Source organism: Squalius cephalus (assembly GCF_949319135.1).
Source record: "Squalius cephalus genome assembly, chromosome: 11".
Taxonomy (NCBI): domain Eukaryota; kingdom Metazoa; phylum Chordata; class Actinopteri; order Cypriniformes; family Leuciscidae; genus Squalius; species Squalius cephalus.
This window is the reverse complement of record NC_137132.1, coordinates 3,165,419-3,188,442: the sequence shown is the minus strand read 5'-3', so window position 1 is coordinate 3,188,442 and position 23,024 is coordinate 3,165,419. Positions and strand designations below refer to the sequence as shown.

The 23,024-nt window shown below is 45.9% G+C and overlaps 2 protein-coding genes across 6 annotated transcripts in view; both read right to left on the bottom strand.

Annotated features, from left to right (window-relative positions):
- fam131ab (family with sequence similarity 131 member Ab) overlaps positions 1 to 23,024 on the bottom strand; it is a 335,743-nt gene that overhangs the window by 158,405 nt on the left and 154,314 nt on the right. The gene's annotated exons all lie outside the window — the stretch shown is intronic.
- Positions 3,914 to 6,506, bottom strand: LOC307167263 (uncharacterized protein; the record flags this gene model as incomplete). Its single annotated transcript, XM_079886250.1, has 3 exons — positions 5,520 to 6,506; positions 3,996 to 5,443; positions 3,914 to 3,925 (listed from the first exon to the last, which is right to left on the bottom strand). Exons 2-3 carry the CDS (start codon positions 5,427 to 5,429, stop codon positions 3,914 to 3,916), a joined length of 1,446 nt encoding a protein of 481 aa, XP_079742376.1. The 5' UTR covers positions 5,430 to 5,443; positions 5,520 to 6,506.

Genomic DNA, 23,024 nt, shown 5'->3' with positions numbered 1-23,024 from the left:
CTGCTACACGAGGGGCAAACATGACTACAGCCATGACTGCTGCCACACGAGAAGCAAATATGACTACAACCACGACTGCTGCCACACGAGAGGCAAACATGACTACAGCCGCGACTGCTGCCACACGAGAGGCAAACATGACTACAGCCACGACTGCTGCCACACGAGAGGCAAACATGACTACAGCCACGACTGCTGCCACACGAGAGGCAAACATGACTACAGCCACGACTGCTGCCACACGAGAAGCAAACGCGACTACAGCCGCGACTGCTGCCACACGAGAGGCAAACTTGACTACAGCCACGACTGCTGCCACACGAGAGGCAAACTTGACTACAGCCACGACTGCTGCCACACGAGAAGCAAACGCGACTACAGCCGCGACTGCTGCCACACGAGAGGCAAACTTGACTACAGCCACGACTGCTGCCACACGAGAGGCAAACATGACTACAGCCACGACTGCTGCCACACGAGAGGCAAACGCGACTACACCCGCGACTGCTGCCACACGAGAGGCAAACGTGACTACAGCCACGACTGCTGCCACACGAGAGGCAAACACGACTACAGCCGCGACTGCTGCCACACGAGAGGCAAACGCGACTACACCCGCGACTGCTGCCACACGAACGGCAAATATGACTACAGCCACGACTGCTGCCACACGAGAGGCAAACGCGACTACAGCCGCGACTGCTGCCACACGAGAGGCAAACGCGACTACAGCCGCGACTGCTGCCACACGAACGGCAAATATGACTACAGCCACGACTGCTGCCACACGAGAGGCAAACATGACTACAACCACGACTGCTGCCACACGAGAGGCAAACGCGACTACAGCCGCGACTGCTGCCACACGAACGGCAAATATGACTACAGCCACGACTGCTGCCACACGAGAGGCAAACATGACTACAACCACGACTTCTGCCACACGAGAGGCAAACATGACTACAGCCACGACTGCTGCCACACGAGAGGCAAACATGACTACAGCCACGACTGCTGCCACACGAGAGGCAAACATGACTACAGCCACGACTGCTGCCACACGAGAAGCAAACGCGACTACAGCGGCGACTGCTGCCACACAAGAGGCAAACGTGACTACAGCCACGACTGCTGCCACACGAGAGGCAAACACGACTACAGCCGCGACTGCTGCCACACGAGAGGCAAACACGACTATAGCCGCGACTGCTGCCACACGAACGGCAAATATGACTACAGCCACGACTGCTGCCACACGAGAGGCAAACATGACTATAGCCGCGACTGCTGCCACACGAACGGCAAATATGACTACAGCCACGACTGCTGCCACACGAGAGGCAAACATGACTACAACCACGACTGCTGCCACACGAGAGGCAAACATGACTACAGCCACGACTGCTGCCACACGAGAGGCAAACATGACTACAGCCACGACTGCTGCCACACGAGAGGCAAACGTGACTACGGCCGCGACTGCTGCTACACGAGGGGCAAACATGACTACAGCCATGACTGCTGCCACACGAGAAGCAAATATGACTACAACCACGACTGCTGCCACACGAGAGGCAAACATGACTACAGCCGCGACTGCTGCCACACGAGAGGCAAACATGACTACAGCCACGACTGCTGCCACTCGAGAGGCAAACGCGACTACAGCCGCGACTGCTGTCGCACGTGAGGCAAACATGACTTCAGCCACGACTGCTGCCACACGAGAGGCAAACATGACTACAACCGCGACTACTGCCACACGAGAGGCAAACATGACTACAGCCACAACTGCTGCCACACGAGAGGCAAACGCGACTACAGCCGCGACTGCTGCCACACGAGAGGCAAACATGACTACAGCCACAACTGCTGCAACACGAGAGGCAAACGCGACTACAGCCGCGACTGCTGCCACACGAGAGGCAAACATGACTACAGCCACGACTGCTGCCACACGAGTGGCAAACGCGACTACAGCCGCGACTGCTGCCACACGAGAGGCAAACGTGACTACAGCCACGACTGCTGCCACACGAGAGGCAAACACAACTATAGCCGCGACTGCTGCCACACGAGAGGCAAATGCGACTACAGCCGCGACTGCTGCCATACGAACGGCAAATATGACTACAGCCACGACTGCTGCCACACGAGAGGCAAACATGACTACAGCCACGACTGCTGCCACACGAGAGGCAAACGCGACTACAGCCGCATCTGCTGCCACACGAGAGGCAAATGTGACTACAGCCACAACTGCTGCCACACGAGAGGCAAACGTGACTACGGCCGCGACTGCTGCTACACGAGGGGCAAACATGACTACAGCCATGACTGCTGCCACACGAGAGGCAAACATGACTACAGCCACGACTGCTGCCACACGAGAGGCAAACACGACTATAGCCGCGACTGCTGCCACACGAGAGGCAAATGCGACTACAGCCGCGACTGCTGCCACACGAACGGCAAATATGACTACAGCCACGACTGCTGCCACACGAGAGGCAAACATGACTACAGCCACGACTGCTGCCAGACGAGAGGCAAACGCGACTACAGCCACGACTGCTGCCACACGAGAGGCAAACATGACTACAGCCACGACTGCTGCCACACAAGAGGCAAACATGACTACAGCCACGACTGCTGCCACACGAGAGGCAAACATGACTACAGCCGCGACTGCTGCCACACGAGAGGCAAACGCGACTTCAGCCGCGACTGCTGCCACACGAACGGCAAATATGACTACAGCCACGACTGCTGCCACACGAGAGGCAAACATGACTACAGCCACGACTGCTGCCACACGAGAGGCAAACGCGACTACAGCCGCAACTGCTGCCACACGAGAGGCAAATGTGACTACAGACACAACTGCTGCCACACGAGAGGCAAACGTGACTACAGCCGCGACTGCTGCTACACGAGAGGCAAACATGACTACAGCCATGACTGCTGCCACACGAGAAGCAAATATGACTACAACCACGACTGCTGCCACACGAGAGGCAAACATGACTACAGCCACGACTGCTGCCACACGAGAGGCAAACATGACTACAGCCACGACTGCTGCCATACGAGAGGCAAACATGACTACAGCCACGACTGCTGCCACACGAGAGGCAAACGCAATTACAGCCGCGACTGCTGCCACACGAGAGGCAAACGCGACTACAGCCGCGACTGCTGCCGCACGTGAGGCAAACATGACTACAGCCACGACTGCTGCCACACGAGAGGCAAACATGACTACAGCCATAACTGCTGCCACACGAGAGGCAAACGCGACTACAGCCGCGACTGCTGCCACACGAGAGGCAAACATGACTACAGCCACGACTGCTGCCACACGAGTGGCAAACGCGACTACAGCCGCGACTGCTGCCACACGAGAGGCAAACGCGACTACAGCCGCGACTGCTGCCACACGAGGGGTAAACATGACTACAGCCACGACTGCTGCCACACGAGAGGCAAACATGACTACAGCTACGACTGCTGCCACACGAGAGGCAAACGCGACTACAGCCGCAACTACTGCCACACGAGAGGCAAATGTGACTACAGCCACAACTGCTGCCACACGAGAGGCAAACGTGACTACAGCCGCGACTGCTGCTACACGAGAGGCAAACATGACTACAGCCATGACTGCTGCCACACGAGAAGCAAATATGACTACAACCACGACTGCTGCCACACGAGAGGCAAACATGACTACAGCCACGACTGCTGCCACACGAGAGGCAAACATGACTACAGCCACGACTGCTGCCACGCGAGAGGCAAACATGACTACAGCCACGACTGCTGCCACACGAGAGGCAAACGCGACTACAGCCGCGACTGCTGCCACACGAGAGGCAAACATGACTACAGCCACGACTGCTGCCTCTCATGACTACAACCACGACTGCTGCCACACGAGAGGCAAACATGACTACAGCCACGACTGCTGCCACACGAGAGGCAAACATGACTACAGCCACGACTGCTGCCACACGAGAGGCAAACATGACTACAGCCACGACTGCTGCCACACGAGAGGCAAACGCGACTACTGCCACACGAGAGGCAAACATGACTACAGCCACGACTGCTGCCACACGAGAGGCAAACGCGACTACAGCCGCGACTGCTGCCACACGAGAGGCAAACGCGACTACAGCCGCGACTGCTGCCACACGAGAGGCAAACGCGACTACAGCAGCGACTGCTGCCACACGAGAGGCAAATATGACTACAGCCACGACTGCTGCCACACGAGAGACAAACATGACTACAGCCACGAGTGCTGCCACACGAGAGGCAAACGCAACTACAGCCGCGACTACTGCCACACGAGAGGCAAACGTGACTACAGCCACAACTGCTGCCACACGAGAGGCAAATGTGACTACAGCCACAACTGCTGCCACACGAGAGGGAAACGCGACTACAGCCACGACTGCTGCCACACGAGAGGCAAACATGACTACAGCCACGACTGCTGCCACACGAGAGGCAAACATGACTACAGCCACGATTGCTGCAACATGAGAGGCAAACATGACTACAGCCACGACTTCTGCCACACGAGAGGCAAACATGACTACAGCCACGACTGCTGCCACACGAGAGGCAAACATGACTACAGCCACGATTGCTGCAACATGAGAGGCAAACATGACTACAGCCACGACTGTTGCCACACGAGAGGCAAATGTGACTACAGCCACAACTGCTGCCACACGAGAGGCAAACTTGACTACAGCCACGACTGCTGCCACACGAGAGGCAAACATGACTACAGCCACGACTGCTGCCACACGAGAGGCAAACATGACTACAGCCACGACTGCTGCCACACGAGAGGCAAACGCGACTACAGCCACGACTGCTGGTGCACGAGAGGCAAACATGACTACAGCCACGACTGCTGCCACACGAGAGGCAAACTTGACTACAGCCGCGACTGCTGCCACACGAGAGGCAAATGTGACTACAGCCACGACTGCTGCCACACGAGAGGCAAACGCGACTACAGCCGCGACTGCTGCCACACGAGAGGCAAATATGACTACAGCCGTGACTGCTGCTACATGAGAGGCAAACATGACTACAGCCACGACTGCTGCCACACGAGAGGCAAACGCGACTACAGCCGTGACTGCTGCTACATGAGAGGCAAACATGACTACAGCCACGACTGCTGCCACACGAGAGGCAAACTTGACTACAGCCACGACTGCTGCCACACGAGAGGCAAACGCGACTACAGCCACGACTGCTGCCACACGAGAGGCAAACGTGACTACAGCCACGACTGCTGCCATACGAGAGGCAAACATGACTACAGCCACGACTGCCGCGACAGCTGCCACACGAGAGGCAAACGCGACTACAGCCACGACTGCTGCCACACGAGAGGCAAACATGACTACAGCCACGACTGCTGCCACACGAGAGGCAAACGCGACTACAGCCGCGACTGCTGCCACACGAGAGGCAAACATGACTACAGCCACGATTGCTGCAACACGAGAGGCAAACATGACTACAGCCACGACTGCTGCCATACGAGAGGCAAACATGACTACAGCCACGACTGCCGCGACAGCTGCCACACGAGAGGCAAACGCGACTACAGCCACGACTGCTGCCACACGAGAGGCAAACATGACTACAGCCACGACTGCTGCCACACGAGAGGCAAACGCGACTACAGCCGCGACTGCTGCCACACGAGAGGCAAACATGACTACAGCCACGACTGCTGCCACACGAGAAGCAAACATGACTACAGCCACGACTGCTGCCACACGAGAGGCAAACGCGACTACAGCCGCGACTGCTGCCACACGAGAGGCAAACATGACTACAGCCACGACTGCTGCCACACGAGAGGCAAACTTGACTACAGCCACGACTGCTGCCACACGAGAGGCAAACGCGACTACAGCCACGACTGCTGCCACACGAGAGGCAAACATGACTACAGCCACGACTGCTGCCGCCACACGAGAGGCAAACATGACTACAGCCATGACTGCTGCCACACGAGAGGCAAACGTGACTACAGCCGCGACTGCTGCCACACGAGAAGCAAACATGACTACAGCTGTGACTGCTGCCACACGAGAGTCAGACGTGACTGGGATCACAAGTTCTGAAGGACCATTGATCTTTACAGAAATGTTAATTTTTTTGAGATCTAAATTAGCAATGATGAACAAAAAAATTTCTGATTTTTTTAACTCCCTTTTTTAAGTATAACCCAAAGATTTACATTTTTGAGGACTGTTCTTTAATACCTGCTGTATAAACCTCAACATATCCCAGTATAGAAAGAAAAAAAGGTTTATGAACAAATTCCAAGATAATTAACAGTTACTTAAATTTGTTAAACCTTATAAAAGGCATTACTCTTGCAGTGCAATAATAAATGCATTTCAGTTACACCTGTGAATGTATCCATAAAACTACACATCTAAAATTTTCAATAAAATGCTCCCAAAATATATTTTTTCTTCTGCGTTTTTAATGTTCCTGTTAAATTTACAATTGTTACAAATGAAGAGCAGTGGTTATTTGTGTAGTACGGAGCCCGGGAAGTCACCTGTGAAAAAAACAAAACAATTCGTAGCGACGGTTTTGCAATCCGTCCGCTCAGTTTATAAACCGTACTCACGAATTCGCAAACTGTTCCCTCGGTTTAACAAATCATGCCCACGGGTTAATAAACTGTACCCACGAGTTTCTAATCCGCGCTCTCAGATTTGTAAACCGTGCCTTCAGTTTTTGCAATCTGTACCCACAAATTCATAAACCGTGCCCACGCTTTCACAATCCGTTCCCACGGGTTTGTAATCTGTACTCACGGATTTGCGGCTCGCCCTCATTTTAGAAGAACTCCAGGAGACCGTTGTTAACGAATCATATTTTATATTGTTTTATTAAATATGAAGTGGAACACATCAAATTGTCTTGCGTCTGCATGCTTAAAGTGATTCGCAATGAATGTAGGCCTATTTTATCCAAAACTTTAAAAGGTTAGTTTATAGCCTAAATAAAGCATTGATCAATTATTTTATGAAAAACTTATTACTGTATTACTAAGTTAACTCATTTATAGTTATAAACTCAAATAATAATAATAATAATTATTATTATTATTATTTTTAATTATGCCTACATTTTAGGCTACATATTTAGAAGACGCTTTTGTCCAAAACTTACAAAAAAGGAACAAAGCAATTCATCAAATATCAGTCATAATACTGGTTAGACAATAATAATGAAGTGCTAAGATTATTATTTAAACAAAAGATTTTGAGCACATCATTCATATTAAATAGTAGCCTATTCCACCCCATACCCGCAACAATTGAGAATCACTTTAAACATGCAAGACAATTTGATGTGTTCCACTTCATATTTAATAAAACAATATAAAATATGATTCGTTAACAACGGTCTCCTGGTGTTCTTCTAAAATGAGGGCAAGCCACAAATCCGTGAGTACAGTTTACAAACCCGTGGGAACGGATTGTGAAAGCGAGGGCACGGTTTATGAATTTGTGGGTACAGATTGCAAAAACTGAAGGCACGGTTTACAAATCTGAGAGTGCTGATTAGAAACTCGTGGGTACGGTTTATTAACCCGTGGGCACGATTTGTTAAACCGAGGGAACAGTTTGAGAATTCGTGAGTACGGTTTATAAACTGAGCAGACGGATTGCAAAACCGTCGCCACGGAATGTTTTTTTCTCTCCCACAGGTGACTTCCCAGGCTCCGTAGTACGGAAATACAAAATACAAACACGTGTCTGAAGAAAAATAATTCAAAGTGAAGTCAAATCATCAGTTTGCATCATAAGCCCCTTTCACACAGCTCTTTGAACCCGGGAAATTGCCAGCAAATTGCCAGAGTGCCTTCTATGTGAACGCAAACACGACCCGGGATTTATCCCGGGATCGATGCCGGGTTGGGGACCTAGTAACATTGGCCCTGTCCCAAATGGCGCACTTCATGTGGACTTTCGGTTTCGTGGACTTAAATTGCGCATGCTCGCTGAGTCTACGAGTCCATAGGCCGTCCCATTCAGCATTTTAACGTTCTGAAGTGTGCTCAGCAGCGCCCCTTTTGTACCCTTGAAGCGGTCTTCCGCGAAGCCCGCATAGATGCAAGCTCCACACACTTTAACTACTCAGGAATCCTTGCGAAAGGCCAACCAGACAACGGATGGGAGGAGATTTCGCTCATGCACAGTTGTTAACATGGCTGAGAAGAAAATATTACGTTTTTTATGACCTATAGATGTACATTTTACCAGTTTGTCCCCTTGGAATTATAAGGTTCTATCTGCGTTCTGAGCAGTTTTGAGATATTGAGCTTTAAAGTTTTTGCATTCCATTCGACTGCGTAGAAAAAACCTTTTTATTTTCTAAAAAAAAGTTCCAAAATGTACACAACTTAAAGGAGAACTCCGGTCAATTTTAACATTGAGCTCATTTTTTTGTACATTTGGAGTGCTGTCAATACAGAGAACAACGACAAAAATCGGTGTTGCCTACACCGAGTTATTCTATTTTTAAAATTTGCACCCTGTTGACTTCAATGGGGCAAGTACTAAACCTGCTTTTAGCCTCTTAACATCCTTGATGTGTCATTACAAGTGCACAGAAAATGTGAGTGATTCCTTCTGAGTGAACACGAGTGAGTCTGACTGCAGTAGATGTGAAAGAAATGTATAAAAATGATGTTATTTAAGCCAGCGCAAATACCTTTGTTTACATCCTGTTTTTCGGTAGAAGTCCAAAGTAGTCGATTGCCGAGTTCACGCGCGTGATCATAGGTATTAAACCTATGCGTGTGAACTCTGCAATCGACTACTTTGGACTTCAACCGAAAAACAGGATGTAAACAAAGGTATTTGCGCTGGCTTAAATAACATCATTTTTATACATATCTTTCACATCTACTGCAGTCAGACTCACTCGTGTTCACTCAGAAGGAATCACTCACATTTTCTGTGCACTTGTAATGACACATCAAGGATGTTAAGAGGCTAAAAGCAGGTTTAGTACTTGCCCCATTGAAGTCAACAGGGTGCAAATTTTAAAAATAGAATAACTCTGTGTAGGCAACACCGATTTTTGTCGTTGTTCTCTGTATTGACAGCACTCCAAATGTACAAAAAAATGAGCTCAATGTTAAAATTGACCGGAGTTCTCCTTTAAAAAACAACATCACATAATGTAAAGAAGTGGTCACAGAATAAGTTAATAACTAAATGTGAATAACTAAATTTTGACAAAAATGTCAGATAGAACCTTATAATTCCAAGGGGACGAGATGTTACCTACAGTTAATACAAACATAATGGTCATCGACCAGTGGTTGATGTCTCAAACATAATAAAAGTGCGTTGAATAATACGATCACATTATGATTAAAGGGGGGGTGAAATGCTATTTCATGCATACTGAGTTTTTTACACTGTTAAAGAGTTGGATTCCCATGCTAAACATGGACAAAGTTTCAAAAATTAAATTGTACGTTTGAAGGAGTATTTCTGTGCCAAAAACTGTCCTTCCGGTTTGTCACAAGTTTCGGAAAGTTTTTTTTCGAGTATGGGTCTGTGTCACGTAAGATGGGGCGGAATTTCCTTATGGGTCCTAAGGGCACTTCTTCGCGGGCGCGCGCGCACTCGTAGACCAGACAGAGAGAGAAGAGAGCGAAAGCAGTACCTCATCAAAGCGCTCTGCTCGGCTGAGGCTTTAGGGAAGTCAATGTCACCAAAGAAGTGGGTTTTTTGGTTGCCAGGGCAAGACAACCCTGCACAGATTCCCAAAGAACCCGGCGCTAAGGGACCAGTGGATGGAGTTTGTTTTTTCAGAGACTGTTTGTTTTTGTGCAAGACTGTTTGTTCCCTGCATTTCGACGATGATTGTTTTATAAACAAAGCCCAGATCGACGGATTTGCAGATCGTCTAATGCTTAAGGATCGAGCAGTCACAATGATAAAGGTTCGCGGTCGCGCTGTTCTGTAGTTTATTAAAAGTTTAATTCTGAACGTGTCGTCTTGCGTGCACTATATTGCACCAAATGCCTGCGCTCCCTTGTGAAGTCGATTGGATACGGTTCTCGAAATAATCAAAATCGAAACTGTAAAAGCCGGCTGTGTAGTTGACATGGAGATAAGACTTCGGAGCGCAAAAATGTGATTTCTCCTGTCCAACAACAACCAGACCGTTATTTCTGGCGTGACGATCGAGTCTGTCCCAAAAATACCTCTTTTTTATTCCGGAAAATCACTGGCAGTGTGAATGAACCAAAATCAAACGAACCCGGGTCAAATCCCCGGTCACTTTATCCGTGTATTTTCCGGAATCTCTGTGTGAAAGGGGCTATAGAAGCAAACACCCATGTCTATCCTGGGTGTGCTGAGCCTGAGGAGTTTACTCTGGTTTAACAGAGACTAGTTTCCTTCAGGAATGGAAGAGCCTTGCATTTACAGATAGAGAACATACCTGTAAGTTATGCACTGGAAAGCATGTCCCATTCTCAAAGACTACAGCGCACAGTATCTGTCAGAGAAGAACTTGACAGAGGAAGCCATGTTAAACTATAAGCTTACAAACTAGTTTAAAGTGCTTAACAAAGCATGTCTCATGTTTAAGACTATTTGGATCTAACACTTTCCTCACATTCCTTGATTATGTGCTTTAAAGGAACACTTCGACCTTTTGGGACTTTAGCTTATTCACTGTATCCCCCAGAGTTAGATAAGTCTATACATACCTTTTTCATCTCCGTGCGTGCTGTAAGTCTGTTTGACGCACCCACCGCTAGCCTAGCTTAGCACAAAGACTGGATGTAAATGGCTACAGCTAGCATACTAATCCCAATAAGTGACAAAAGAATGCCAACATTTTCCTTTTTACATGTTGTGATTTGTATAGTCACAGTGTGTACAAATAACAAGGTCATATGAGACACAGCCATTTTTTAAACGTTTAAATACTGGGAACTATTCTCTCAGAAGGTGAAGCACTGCTACTTGGGCGGAGTGATTAGCCCAGCACCCGAGAAGCGCCGTTCTGTCAACAAAACCAACGTGACTAAAGGCCTATTTATACTTCTGCGTCGAACTGCCGCCGTAGCTACGTCTTAAGGCCTCATTATACTTCTGCGTCGGACCAACGCCGGAGCCTATACGCCGTAGGCAACGTGTTGGTTTTAATTTATACTTCTGTGTTGTTGTCCGCGTTGACGCGCACCTAGGGAGCATGTGAAACCCCGAGGGAGGGGTTCTGGCAGACCAATCACAGCGCTTGTGTCCGCGTAGAATTGACGCGTTGTTACATTTTTGGAGAGGTGCACGTCAGGGTACGCCGTAGGGTACGCGCGCTACACACAGCCTACGACGTAGCTACGGCGGCAGTTCGACGCAGAAGTATAAATAGGCCTGTAGGCTGTGTGTAGCGCGCGTACCCTACGGCGTACCCTGACGTGCACCTCTCCAAAAATGTAACAACGCGTCAATTCTACGCGGACACAAGCGCTGTGATTGGTCTGCCAGAACCCCTCCCTCGGGGTTTCACATGCTCCCTAGGTGCGCGTCAACGCGGACAACAACACAGAAGTATAAATTAAAACCAACACGTTGCCTACGGCGTATAGGCTCCGGCGTTGGTCCGACGCAGAAGTATAATGAGGCCTTAACTAGCTAGTAGCGAACGTGATTCATGATCATGGCTGACTTTGAGGAATTGTCAGAGGATTTTTATTTGGTATCAAACCAAGATCCAGAACCATATCGTTTTGAGCCAGAATACACAGAAGAGGAGTTACAAACTTTGGAAGCTGATAGACAAGATGCCGAACAGACTGAGGTCGAGGGGAGAATCAGAACGGGAGTAGCCTATTTCACAAACAAGGTTACTGTTTCTCAAAAAATGAAAACTGCCCATCCCCCCTTCCCATTAGCAAGTTGAAGGCTACAGTGCTGAAAGTTACCTTTAGCGCCGCTTCCCAGCAAACATTTGGACGTTTAATGACCGTTGAAAAGACGTCCGTCCGAGACGTCCAGTCATGGTTGAAAAATAGTTCCAAAATGGAAGTTGAACCGACGTCTTTTCTGGCCGTGAATTCCACGTCTCTTCTGGCCGTGAATTCCACGTCTCTTCTGCGCGTCCCTGGACGTCTAAATGCGTCGTCATATGTGTTTAAATGTGTTGCTGCATAATTTAAGTGTATAAGCCTGCATATAAAATAACCACACACCTACTGTGTAACATCGTGAAAGACAATCAAGTCTTGAGGTTTAGCCTACACATCTTGACAAAGGTTCTAAAAAGGTCCAAAATTGGTCCAGTCAGACCTGAACGTCAATAAAACGTTTTAATCACGTGTACATCAAAAACAATAACACATTATTTGTGGACATAAGCAAAAAAGAAGCATGTTCTGATTAAGCACAACATTTTATTGATCTTGAACAGCCAAAATTTCTCTTTATTTTTTTCAATGTTTAACATTTCGTGAGCTTAGAATTATAAGGTTCTATCTCCACTTTTGGTCGAAATTGAGTTTCTGACAGTCTGATCCATTAGGTGTTTATTAATGCCTGTGTGGTGTTATTTTTGTAAAAAAAATATTTTGTTAGTAGTTATTAATAAAATAAAAGGTTCCATCTCACAAAACATAAACCGAGTTTAAAAACTTTGATCCTCAATAAACTACAATAAACGGAGATAGAACCTTATAATTCTAAGCTCTCGATTTGTTAACCAAACTAAAATACCAATAGCAAAATACCAGAGGTGTGGACTCGAGTCATGTGACTTGGACTCGAGTCAGACTCGAGTCATGAATTTGATGACTTCAGACTCGACTCGACAAAATGTACAAAGACTTGCAACTCGACTTGGACTTTAACATCAATGACTCGTGACTTCACTTGGACTTGCGCCTTTTGACTCGAGAAGACTTGCTACTTCCCATGAAAACTGGGGGAAAAAAATTCCACACGGCCGCGCCGCTCTCAGTTTATCTGCATCTGTGAAAAAAATGTGCGCCACCTGTATGCATGCAGAGAGCGCGCGCGCTGCCTGCACGACATCCAATCACTGTAGTCCCACGTTGTTTTGATTCGACAGCCCGTTTCACATACTCCGTTTGCAGTGCGTATGCGCCAGCGGTGCGTATTTTTTTCCGTACCCATGTTAACAGGTTAGAGCTTTCACACTGCACGCGGTTGCAGTCCGTCTATCCGTTCCAGGTTCGGTGCGTATACAGCAGTGCCGCGATCGTTTCCGCACCGAGTCTATTTCTGCTGTGCTGCACGCGCTGAATTAAAGTGACAGCGCATGTTTCGTGGTCAAAATGAACACAGATTGACCTAAAAATGTAGTAATTTAACCATAAATGCGATTAATTAAATAAAATGTAGTAATCTCACCATAACCCAGCCAGCAATGACATGTAGGGCCCAGATGAGGGCTTCATGGGCGGCAAATGTGGGCCCCATTATGGGCTTGCACCCGGGATCCACATTGGGGCAAGCCGTGGAAGCCCAGACGTACTAAAAGTGGGACCTGTAAGGGTACTGCATGGGTCTTAATTGGGCAATTCATGTCAGACCCATTTGGGCCCCACCTGCCCAAATTGGTCTAAAGTGGGCTTGCACCCGGGATCCAACCATGGCTACCCAGATGGGCTTTAAATGGGCTCTGTAAGAGTCTTATGTGGGTCCTAACTGGGCAATTCATGCCAGATCCATTGGGGCCCCACCTGCCCAAAGGGGTTTAAAGTGGGTTTGCACCCAGGATCCAGCTGTGGATGCCCAGATGGGCTTTAAAAGGGATCTATAAGGGTGTTATGTTGGATCTTAACCGGGCAATTCATGACAGACCCATTTGGGCCCCACCTGCTTAAAGGGCGTTTGAAATGGGCTTGCACCCGGGATCCACACGGGGGCCAGCCATGGATGCCCAGATGGGTTTTAAGTGGGACCTGTAAGGGTCTTATGTGGGTCTTAACTGGGTAATTCATGTCAGACCCATTTGGGCCCCACCTGCCTAAAGGGGTTTAAAGTGGGCTTGCACCAGGATTCAACCGTGAATGCCCCTATGGGCTTAAAGTGGGCTCTGTAAGGATCTTATGTGGGTCCTAACTGGGCAATTCATGCAAGGCCTATCTAAGCCCAACCATGCCAAATGGTTTAAAGGAGAACTCCGGTCAATTTTAACATTGAGCTCATTTTTTTTTGTAAATTTGGAGTGCTGTCAGTACAGAGAACAACGACAAAAATCGGTGTTGCCTACACCGAGTTATCCTCTTTTTAAAATTTGCACCCTGTTGACTTCAATGGGGCAAGTTTTAAACCTGCTTTTTGCCTCTTAACATCCTTGATGTGTCATTACAAGTGCACAGGTCATGTGAGTGATTCCTTCAGAGTGAACACGGGTGAGTCTGACTGCAGTAGATGTGAAAGATATGAATAAAAGTGATGTTATTTCAGCCAGCGCACATACCTGTATTTACATCCTGTTTTCGGTCAAAGTCCATAGTAATCGATTGTCGAGTTCACGCGCATTGGTTAAGTACCTATGATCATGCGCGTGAACTCGACAATCGATTACTATGGACTTTGACCGAAAACAGGATGTAAATACAGGTATGAGCGCTGGCTAAATAAATCTCATTTTTATCCATATCTTTCACATCTACTGCAGTCAGATTCACCGTGTTCACTCTGAAGGAATCACTCACATGACCTGTGCACTTGTAATGACATATCAAGGATGTTAAGAGGCTAAAAGCAGGTTTAAAACTTGCCCCATTGAAGTCAACTGGGTGCAAATTTTAAAAAGAGGATAACACGGTGTAGGCAACACCGATTTTTGTCGTTGTTCTCTGTATTGACAGCACTCCAAATGTGCAAAAAAATTAGCTCAATGTTAAAATTGACCGGAGTTCTCCTTTAAGGAAACAATCTAAGAAAAACTAAAAACGAAGAATGAATATAAGTCCAAGATAAATACAAGACACTTGATGCTTTGAACTGCAAGAAATATATTGTTAAATTGAACAACAAAAATGATCTTTAAAAAACAATTTAAATGTCACAATGTAACGGGTACCGTAGCAACGGCACCGTGGATAACAGATTAATTCCTGTAAAAGAGGAGAGAAACGAGGAGACAGTGTTATCAGTTTCGAGCTCTCTGCAGTAATTTATTTTCTGAATTTTCTTCAGCAATCACATCTCTATTGTTAAGTATCATTGTATGTTTCACATATTACATGTTCAGTGTCTTTTTAACATTACAATTAATTTTCAGTGTCCATGTCAATGCAAAATCCATATTAAAATAAACCTCTTTCCACCAAATGCATGTTCACTTACTCTTCATGCTTGTATTTTATACTATTTATCAAAATGAAATGTAAAGACAATGGTAATATTCACCAGCTTTTTTTTAGATACTTAGAATCTTCCATTCACAGTATTTTATCAGTATCGTGTTAATACAGTACTGCAAAATCATGCTCAGAACTCATAAAGTGCTTAAAGTGTAACTTTTAACCTCATTTTAAACTGTAAACATTTTTGTATAAACTCATTGAGCAAAAAAACATTTCCAACAGATGGTGGGAAACTGACATACAGTGAGCTAAACATATCTGTTAACATTACAAGCTCAAAAAAATATCATATACACGGGAAAGTGTGTGTTGAGCTGACTTGCTCTCTAGTAATGTCTCTCAACCGTTACTCTGTAGGACTTTGCCCTCTCGTTTCAACTCATTTCAAACTAAATCAAAAACAGACCCTAACGAAACTCATTTCACTAAAAACAGTTCACTCATATCTCACATACATTTCAGCATAGATAAATGCTACTTCTGAGGTGTTTTTATACATTTACCCACCTGTAAAACAGGAGAGAAACGAGGAGACAGTGTTATCAGTTTCGAGCTCTCTGCAATGAGAAACCCGCAACTCACGCAGCTACAGTAACTCGTCACTCTACACTGCCCCTACTGGCCTGGAGCAAACACTACACAATTCACTTTAAGTCACAAAAATTCACATTAAAAATAAAACAATTGGGATACTTGTTTTTTTTTTTTTTTTTTAAATACAATCACTTGTTTCAAATAAAAGACAATAATTGTGAATATTCTTAAAACACAAATACAACACTTTTGTGGTCGTCACAACAATATACCGGTAAACAAATCAAAAATATATTTAAATTTAAAAAAAAATCTCTGAAAAAAAACAGCTCTCCAAAAAATACATTAATACAAAATTGTTACATCGAACAATAAACATAATCTTTAAAAAACAATTTAAATGTCACAACATACCGGTAAATAAATCAAAAATATATTTTTATATATATTATCCCAGTTCAAACCCATGCCCACTTTGCTCATAAATGTACCATGCAGGACCCATATATGTGTCCCCAGTTCAAACCCATGGCCACTTGGCCCATAAAAATTCTATGCAGGACCCATAAATGTGTTCCCAGATCAAACCCATGCCCACTCGGCCCATGAATATGTCATGCAAGACCCATATATGTGTTCCCAGATCAAACACATGCCCACTTGGCCCATAAATAAACCATGCAGGACCCATATATGTGTTCCCAGTTCAAACCCATGGCCACTTAGCCCATAAAAATTCTATGCAGGACCCATATATGTGTTCCCAGACAGTGGCGGCTCCAGAGATTTTCTGTTGCAGGTGCTATGGGGATGCTCAACACTTAAAAGAAGGTGCTTTGAATTTTGGGGCGTTTCATTTTGGAGGTCGCATTGGACCACCATAATGAAACGCCATCATGAACAACACCATAATGAAAGTATACACATGCGTACATGCCCGCATTAACTGTACTCGTTCTGCGACTATAAGTAGTATATATATATATATACTGTATATATATGTAAAAGTATTAAACGCAAGGGATATAAACAGGGACGCAACTACCCAGAGGGGTATGCAGCAACAATTTTGGCAATCATCAATCTGGTGCACTTTGAGAGTTAAAAATTAAAAGCTCCAACCCATATTCAGTGTGCAAATTAAACAAAGAAAAATTCAAACCTCTTTTAGTTACAGTGTCTACATTACACTACTACATAATAATAGTTATAATATTAATCCCATGATAGTAATAGCCATATATTGTAAATGCACTGAAAAATAAAGGAAACTTCCATAATTAATTTTGTACTAATTTATATATTTGAAAGAGTATATTTCTATACTTCACATTAAAGATGTGATTGGGCCAGCCCAGTGTCAATCAAGAAAAGAACCAATGGGCCGCTGAGCTACGTGTTTCATGGGGTGTCAGAAAAAAAAACAACTAACGCTGACTTTTTTTAACCAATGCATTACACCGGCACTAACCCATGCGCCGCCAATTAAGCAAAACAAAACGAATGGGCCGCCGATGTACTAGTTTTATGGGCCGTTAAGACAAAAAAAAAAAGTATGAGATGTATCGGCCCAAAAAGCACGTCGGCCCACCGGGAATCTCCCGGTAGTAGCCTACCGATGGCAAGTAGCCTACATGCCTGGACGTCACACTTTAAATCCTACCTGTTGCTGTAAATAATCCACTTATTTACAGTAGCTGCTGTCACATCAATTGACATGCCATCTCCTTTTCCTCTTTCTTTTTTTATTTTTAGTCCCCGACAGCTTTTTTGCTTTATCCATCTTTTTCGACGACAACTCACTAACGTTACTCGTTCCTGCTCGCTCAGCGCTCATGGCGACCGCGCCCGTGCCCGCCCGCGCGCGTCCGCTCGCGATTTTTAAATGATTATTTAATTCCTATTTTTAACAACATGAAAAAGACTATTCAAACATGACATTAAAATATAAATATAAAAAAATTACAGACATTTCTTGGGGGTGCTGGGCAGGTGCTATGGCTATTATAGGGGGAGCTACAGCACCACCTAGCTCCCCCCTGGCGCCGCCACTGTTCCCAGATCAAACCCATGCCCACTCGGCCCATAAATATGTCATGCAAGACCCATATATGTGTTCCCAGATCAAACCCATGCCCACTCGGCCCATAAATATGTCATGCAAGACCCATATATGTGTTCCCAGATCAAACACATGCCCACTTGGCCCATAAATAAACCATGCAGGACCCATATATGTGTTCCCAGTTCAAACCCATGGCCACTTGGCCCATAAAAATTCTATGCAGGACCCATAAATGTGTTCCCAGATCAAACCCATGCCCACTCGGCCCATAAATATGTCATGCAAGACCCATATATGTGTTCCCAGATCAAACACATGCCCACTTGGCCCATAAATAAACCATGCAGGACCCATATATGTGTTCCCAGTTCAAACCCATGGCCACTTGGCCCATAAATAAACCATGCAGGACCCATATATGTGTTCCCAGTTCAAACCCATGGCCACTTGGCCCATAAAAATTCTATGCAGGACCCATATATGCATTCCCAGTTCAAACCCATGCCCACTTGGACCATAAATATGCCATTCAAGACCCATATATGTGTTCCCAGTTCAAACCCATGCCCACTTGGACCATAAATAAACCATGCAGGACCCATATATGTGTTCCCAGTTCAAACCCATGGCCACTTGGCCCATAAAAATTCTATGCAGGACCCATATATGCATTCCCAGTTCAAACCCATGCCCACTTGGACCATAAATATGCCATTCAAGACCCATATATGTGTTCCCAGTTCAAACCCATGCCCACTTGGACCATAAATATGCCATTCAAGACCCATATATGTGTTCCCAGTTCAAACCCATGCCCACTCGGCCCATAAATATGTCATGCAAGACTCATATATGTGTTCCCAGTTCAAACCCATGCCCACTCGGCCCATAAATATGTCATGCAGGACCCATATATGTGTTCCCAGATCAAACCCATGCCCACTCGGCCCATAAATATGTCATGCAAGACCCATATATGTGTTCCCAGATCAAACCCATGCCCACTTGGCCCATAAATAAACCATGCAGGACCCATATATGTGTTCCCAGTTCAAACCCATTGCCACTTGGCCCATAAAAATTCTATGCAGGACCCATATATGTGTTCCAAGATCAAACCCATGCCCACTCGGCCCATAAATAAACCATGCAGGACCCATATATGTGTTCTCAGTTCAAACCCATGCCCACTCGGCCCATGCCTGTCCCTTATGGGGCCCATGTAATCAGCTCATATGGGCTTCCTATGTGGGAATCATACTACAAAACCTACATGGGACCCGCTGATTTCACCCAGCCAAAGCCCATGCCCACACAGTACCCATGGAACCCGTAGTTAACCCATCTGGGCCCCACGTGTCATTGCTGGCTGGGAAATGTATACTATTTTCACTTTAAGACCAGGGTAAAGCAAGGAAAACTACAATTTACCTCAACAAGGCGACATAATGAACGACACTCGTCTCATTCGTGGAGGTGGAAAAACATGTTCCTTGTGACATGCATAATAGTATAACGTAATAGACATAAATAATACATTTATTGTATTAATTTAAATATAAAAGAAAAGGCATGAGAGTCGGCTGTTTTTTATATAAGTAGCCTACATGGTTAAATATTTGACCACTTGCTTTAGGAACTTAATATAAGTAGAAGTAATGCATTGAATAATAGGCCTACGTTGTTTAAATTGTGTTTAAACGTGCATACGTCTATTAAAGAGTGTATATGTGTACAAAGAGAATCGCAATGCTGAGACGTTAAGACCGGGGTAAATCAAGGGAAAATACATATTTCAACAAGGCAACATAATGAACACTTGTCTCATTCGTGGAGGTGGAAAAACAAGTTCTTTGTGACATGCGAGATTTATTGTATAAAGATTTAAATTATGCAAAAGAAAGAGTATGAGTCTGCTGTTTTTGTCAATTTTAAGTTTTAAATTAAAATGTAGGCTATGCGATTTTAATATAAGTAGCCTACATGGTTAAATATTTTACCACTTGCTTGAGCAACTTAATATATAATTCTAAGAGTAATGCATTAAATAATACGTTGTTTAAATTGTATTTAAACGTGAATGCGTACCCAGCCAACACGTTTATGTGGGGCCCATATGGGTTACAAATGGGCGACAGGGGTACAGAGTGGGCATGGGCTCAAAATGGGCTTCTTATCTGGGGCCCATATGGGTTACAAATGGGCTACAGGGGTACAGAGTGGACATGGGCTCAAAAGGGGCTTCTTATCTGGGGCCCATATGGGTTACAAATGGGCTACAGGGGTACAGATGGACATGGGCTCAAAAGGGGCTTCTTATCTGGGGCCCATATGGGTTACAAATGGGCTACAGGGGTACAGATGGACATGGGATCAAAAGGGGCTTCTTATCTGGGGCCCATATGGGTTACAAATGGGCTACAGGGGTACAGATGGACATGGGCTCAAAAGGGGCTTCTTATCTGGGGCCCATATGGGTTACAAATGGGCTACAGGGGTACAGATGGACATGGGCTCAAAAGGGGCTTCTTGTCTGGGGCCCATATGGGTTACAAATGGGCTACAGGGGTACAGATGGACATGGGCTCAAAAGGGGCTTCTTGTCTGGGGCCCATATGGGTTACAAATGGGCTACAGGGGTACAGATGGACATGGGCTCAAAAGGGGCTTCTTATCTGGGGCCCATATGGGTTACAAATGGGCTACAGGGGTACAGATGGACATGGGCTCAAAAGGGGCTTCTTATCTGGGGCCCATATGGGTTACAAATGGGCTACAGGGGTACAGATGGACATCGGATCAAAAGGGGCTTCTTGTCTGGGGCCCATATGGGTTACAAATGGGCTACAGGGGTACAGATGGACATGGGCTCAAAAGGGGCTTCTTATCTGGGGCCCATATGGGTTACAAATGGGCTACAGGGGTACAGATGGACATGGGCTCAAAAGGGGCTTCTTATCTGGGGCCCATATGGGTTACAAATGGGCTACAGGGGTACAGAGTGGACATGGGCTCAAAATGGGCTTCTTATCTGGGGCCCATATGGGTTACAAATGGGCTACAGGGGTACAGATGGACATGGGATCAAAAGGGGCTTCTTATCTGGGGCCCATATGGGTTACAAATGGGCTACAGGGGTACAGATGGACATGGGCTCAAAAGGGGCTTCTTATCTGGGGCCCATATGGGTTACAAATGGGCTACAGGGGTACAGATGGACATGGGCTCAAAAGGGGCTTCTTATCTGGGGCCCATATGGGTTACAAATGGGCTACAGGGGTACAGATGGACATGGGCTCAAAAGGGGCTTCTTATCTGGGGCCCATATGGGTTACAAATGGGCTACAGGGGTACAGATGGACATGGGCTCAAAAGGGGCTTCTTATCTGGGGCCCACTTGGGTCAACTAAGTAGGTCCAACATGGGCAAACCCAGATGGGCTCCCTTTGTGAGACCTAGTCAGTTCACTAATGGGAAATGAGTAGGCTACATACCCAGCCAGCACATGACCGACCTTCAACGTTGAAATATGGTTGAAATAATGTCAGTTTGTTGTTGAAAAAGATTAACAAAAACCATTCTAAATCAACGTTGACATTTTTACAAGATCCCCAGCCAACACATGTGGGGCCCAAACGGGCTGCAAATGGGCTGATATCCGGGGCTTACCTGGGCTACCCAACTGGGAACCCAGCTAATTTTGGTTTTGTTGGCCACGGATTCACGCGCAAACATTTACATCACGTTTCCCAGCTCAACGTGGATTCATCCGCAGACACCAGAGGACAATCTGGACAGAGCTTGCCCCAGCTAACACACCCATGTGGGGCCCAAACGGGCTGCAAATGGGCTGATATCCGGGGCCCACATGGGCTACCCAACTGGGAACCCAGCTAATTTTGGCCGCGGTTTCCGTGGTGGCCCCACATGTGTTAGCCCAGATGGGTTGATGATGGGCTCTTGATGGGCTCCATATCGGGACCATGTGGGTAACCTAGGTAGCACCCATTTAGGGCCTACAGGAGTCTGCCCAGATGGGTTGATGATGGGCTCTTGATGGGCTCCATATCGGGCCCATGTGGGTAACCTAGGTAGCACCCATTTAGGGCCTACAGGAATCTGCCCACATGGGTTGATGATGGGACCCATATAGGTCTTATCTAGGGCTCTTATGGGCCACAACGGGTATATATATGGGCTACCATATTTGTCTGTTTGGGTTACCTTATTTTACAGTAAACCCCTAAATACAATCATTACATGTAATCCACTAAACTATACTAAAATGTTAAAGGTATTCAATGAACAGAAACCAGTAGTTCACTTTTAAAGTTACTTTATTAAGCAAGTACAAGTATCACAAAACAAGAAAAGAAAAAAGTAAAAGATTTAAAACACTTCTAAATCAGCGTTGACATTTTTACAAGATCTGTACGTTGAAACAACATACAGCAGAAATATCTGCCTTTCAACATTATTGTGACAATTAATTAGCATTTCATAATTTTTTTGATATAACAGCTCTTCAGTATATGTTAAAATATAATTATCATTATTAACAATAATAGTTTCAAACCTTTTGCCTTATGTGATTTTGTTTGAATTTACAATTTTGTCTGCTTGCCTAACCGTTTACATTGCATTATTACATTTGTATTCATACACTGTCATGTCATTTGACTAATTAATTAAATAATAATACAGACTGCAAATAAAACTCAATACACCGCTATGTTAACTGTTATCAAACTATTGTTATTGGTTGTTTCGCCGTTTTACTTTGAGCATGATTGGTTAATCTGTCTGTCTTCCAGGAAACTGTCCAATGAGAATGTGCGCGGCTCTGCGCGGCTCAGTCACCGACCGAGAGTAACGGACGTATTTTCAAATTTAAAATAGGCGCGCACTGAGCAGCAGCTGAGCTGCTGCTTGCATTGATTAGCCTACTCGGTCAGGCCTGGATTATTTTATATCTGCCTGTTGAATTCTTAAATT